General features: G+C 32.2%; 1 protein-coding gene across 1 annotated transcript; it reads left to right on the top strand.

The window, feature by feature from the left end:
* The first annotated feature begins 272 nt into the window (after window positions 1-272).
* On the top strand, window positions 273-1,333 carry LOC110686796. Its single transcript, XM_021863384.1, has 2 exons — window positions 273-525; window positions 624-1,333. Exons 1-2 carry the CDS (start codon window positions 273-275, stop codon window positions 1,331-1,333), a joined length of 963 nt encoding a protein of 320 aa, XP_021719076.1.
* The last annotated feature ends 496 nt before the right edge of the window (window positions 1,334-1,829 follow it).

The following is a 1,829-nucleotide window of genomic DNA, read 5'->3' on the forward strand; positions in this document are numbered from 1 at the left end:
GATCGCATCCCATAACAATTATAATTTAACATTTATCTACTTTTGCATGCTTATTTATTAGAATATCAACATATATAACAAATACAGAGCATGATATATAATTTAAGGTTCCATTCTTATTTTTCTCCATGCTAACTTTCTCATCTTCTATTTCGTTCATATTTATGCATGATTTGTATAAGGTTTATTTATGCATGATTATAACGTTTAGTACATATTTTGGATACTATTTATATATACTTATCTTTTAATATTATTTTGTATAGTGAAAAATGTCGAACCTTGCCAAGTTCGAATTTGTGGCCCTTGATATTACCGGAAAGAATTATTTATCATGGGTGTTAGATGCTGAAATACACCTAGATGCTAAAGGGATTGGTAAAACAATCAAAGAGGATAATAAGGCAACACCTCAAGATAAGGCTAAAGCCATGATTTTCCTTCGCCATCATCTCCATGAAGGGCTCAAAAATGAATATTTAACTATGAAAGACCCACAAATCCTTTGGAGTAATCAAAGGAAAGGTATGACCACCAAAAAACAGTGATACTCCCTAGAGCTCGTTATGAATGGTTAAATTTGAGGTTGCAAGATTTTAAATCTGTTAGTGAATATAACTCAGCTAAGTTTAAAATAACTTCTCAATTGAAATTATGTGGAGAAAATATTACTGATGCAGAAATGCTTGAAAAGAAATACTCCACTTTCCATGCTAATAATATTGTCCTACAGACACAATATAGAGAAATAGGTTTTAAAAAATATTCTGAATTAATATCCTGTCTTCTTGTGGCTGAGCAAAATAACGAGCTGTTAATGAAAAATCATGAATCACATCCTACTGGCTCTACTCCATTCCCTGAAGCGAATGTGACAACCCATAACGGGAAAGAAACTACAAACAAAGACCATTCTAGCAGTAGTGATCGAGGTAGAGGTCGCGCTCGTGGCCAATGGTGCAGCCAGGGTCGTGGACGTGGATATGGTGGAAGTCGTGAAGGTCATTTCACAAACTCACATTGCCACAAGAAGTGGGAATGTCGGGATGATAAAGAGAAAAGTGATACCAATATATGTTACTGTTGTGGAGGAAAAGGTCATTGGTCTCGGGTTTGTAGAAACCCAAAGCATCGTATTGAACTTTACCAAGAATCATTGAAGAAAGGAAAGAAAATTGAGGCAAACCTTGTTTTTGAAGATTGTGAAGGTGATTTTGATTTTGGCAATACCAATAAATTTGATGTTGCTGATTTCCTTACTTCCCTAGAAGGGAATGATTTTGATTTTTGCAGTACAACTCGTTTAGAAGTTGCTGATTTCTTCATTGCCTAAAAAAAAATAATAAAAATTATATTGTTTTGTGTCAGTTTTAAGTTTTAGACTTATGTTTGCTTATTCAAGTGATTTACTAAATTTTATTTCTTTCGTTGTAATAAGGACTTTTGCTTTATAAATTTATGAACTATTTGAGTGTTTTTATAATTTATTTATTTTATCATCTTTATTTTTATGCTTAATATTTTGACATGTATTTTATTTCATGAAGAACATGGATATTACTCAAGTTCAATTTGCTTTGAATGGTGAGGAATTATGTCTTGCTGACAGTGCAACTACTCATACAATACTCCGGAATATCATTGAGGGCTCCAGAAGAGCCACTATAAAATTGCCTTGGGGAATTGAAATTAAAATAATTGATGCTTTATACTACCCATTGTCTCTAAGAAATTTATTAAGTTTTAAGGATATTCGCAACAATGGTTATCATATTGAGACAATCAATGAAGAAAATAACAAATTCCTTCAAATCACAAATATAACTCAA

Source organism: Chenopodium quinoa, unplaced genomic scaffold, assembly GCF_001683475.1.
Source record: "Chenopodium quinoa cultivar QQ74 unplaced genomic scaffold, ASM168347v1, whole genome shotgun sequence".
NCBI lineage: Eukaryota > Viridiplantae > Streptophyta > Magnoliopsida > Caryophyllales > Amaranthaceae > Chenopodium > Chenopodium quinoa.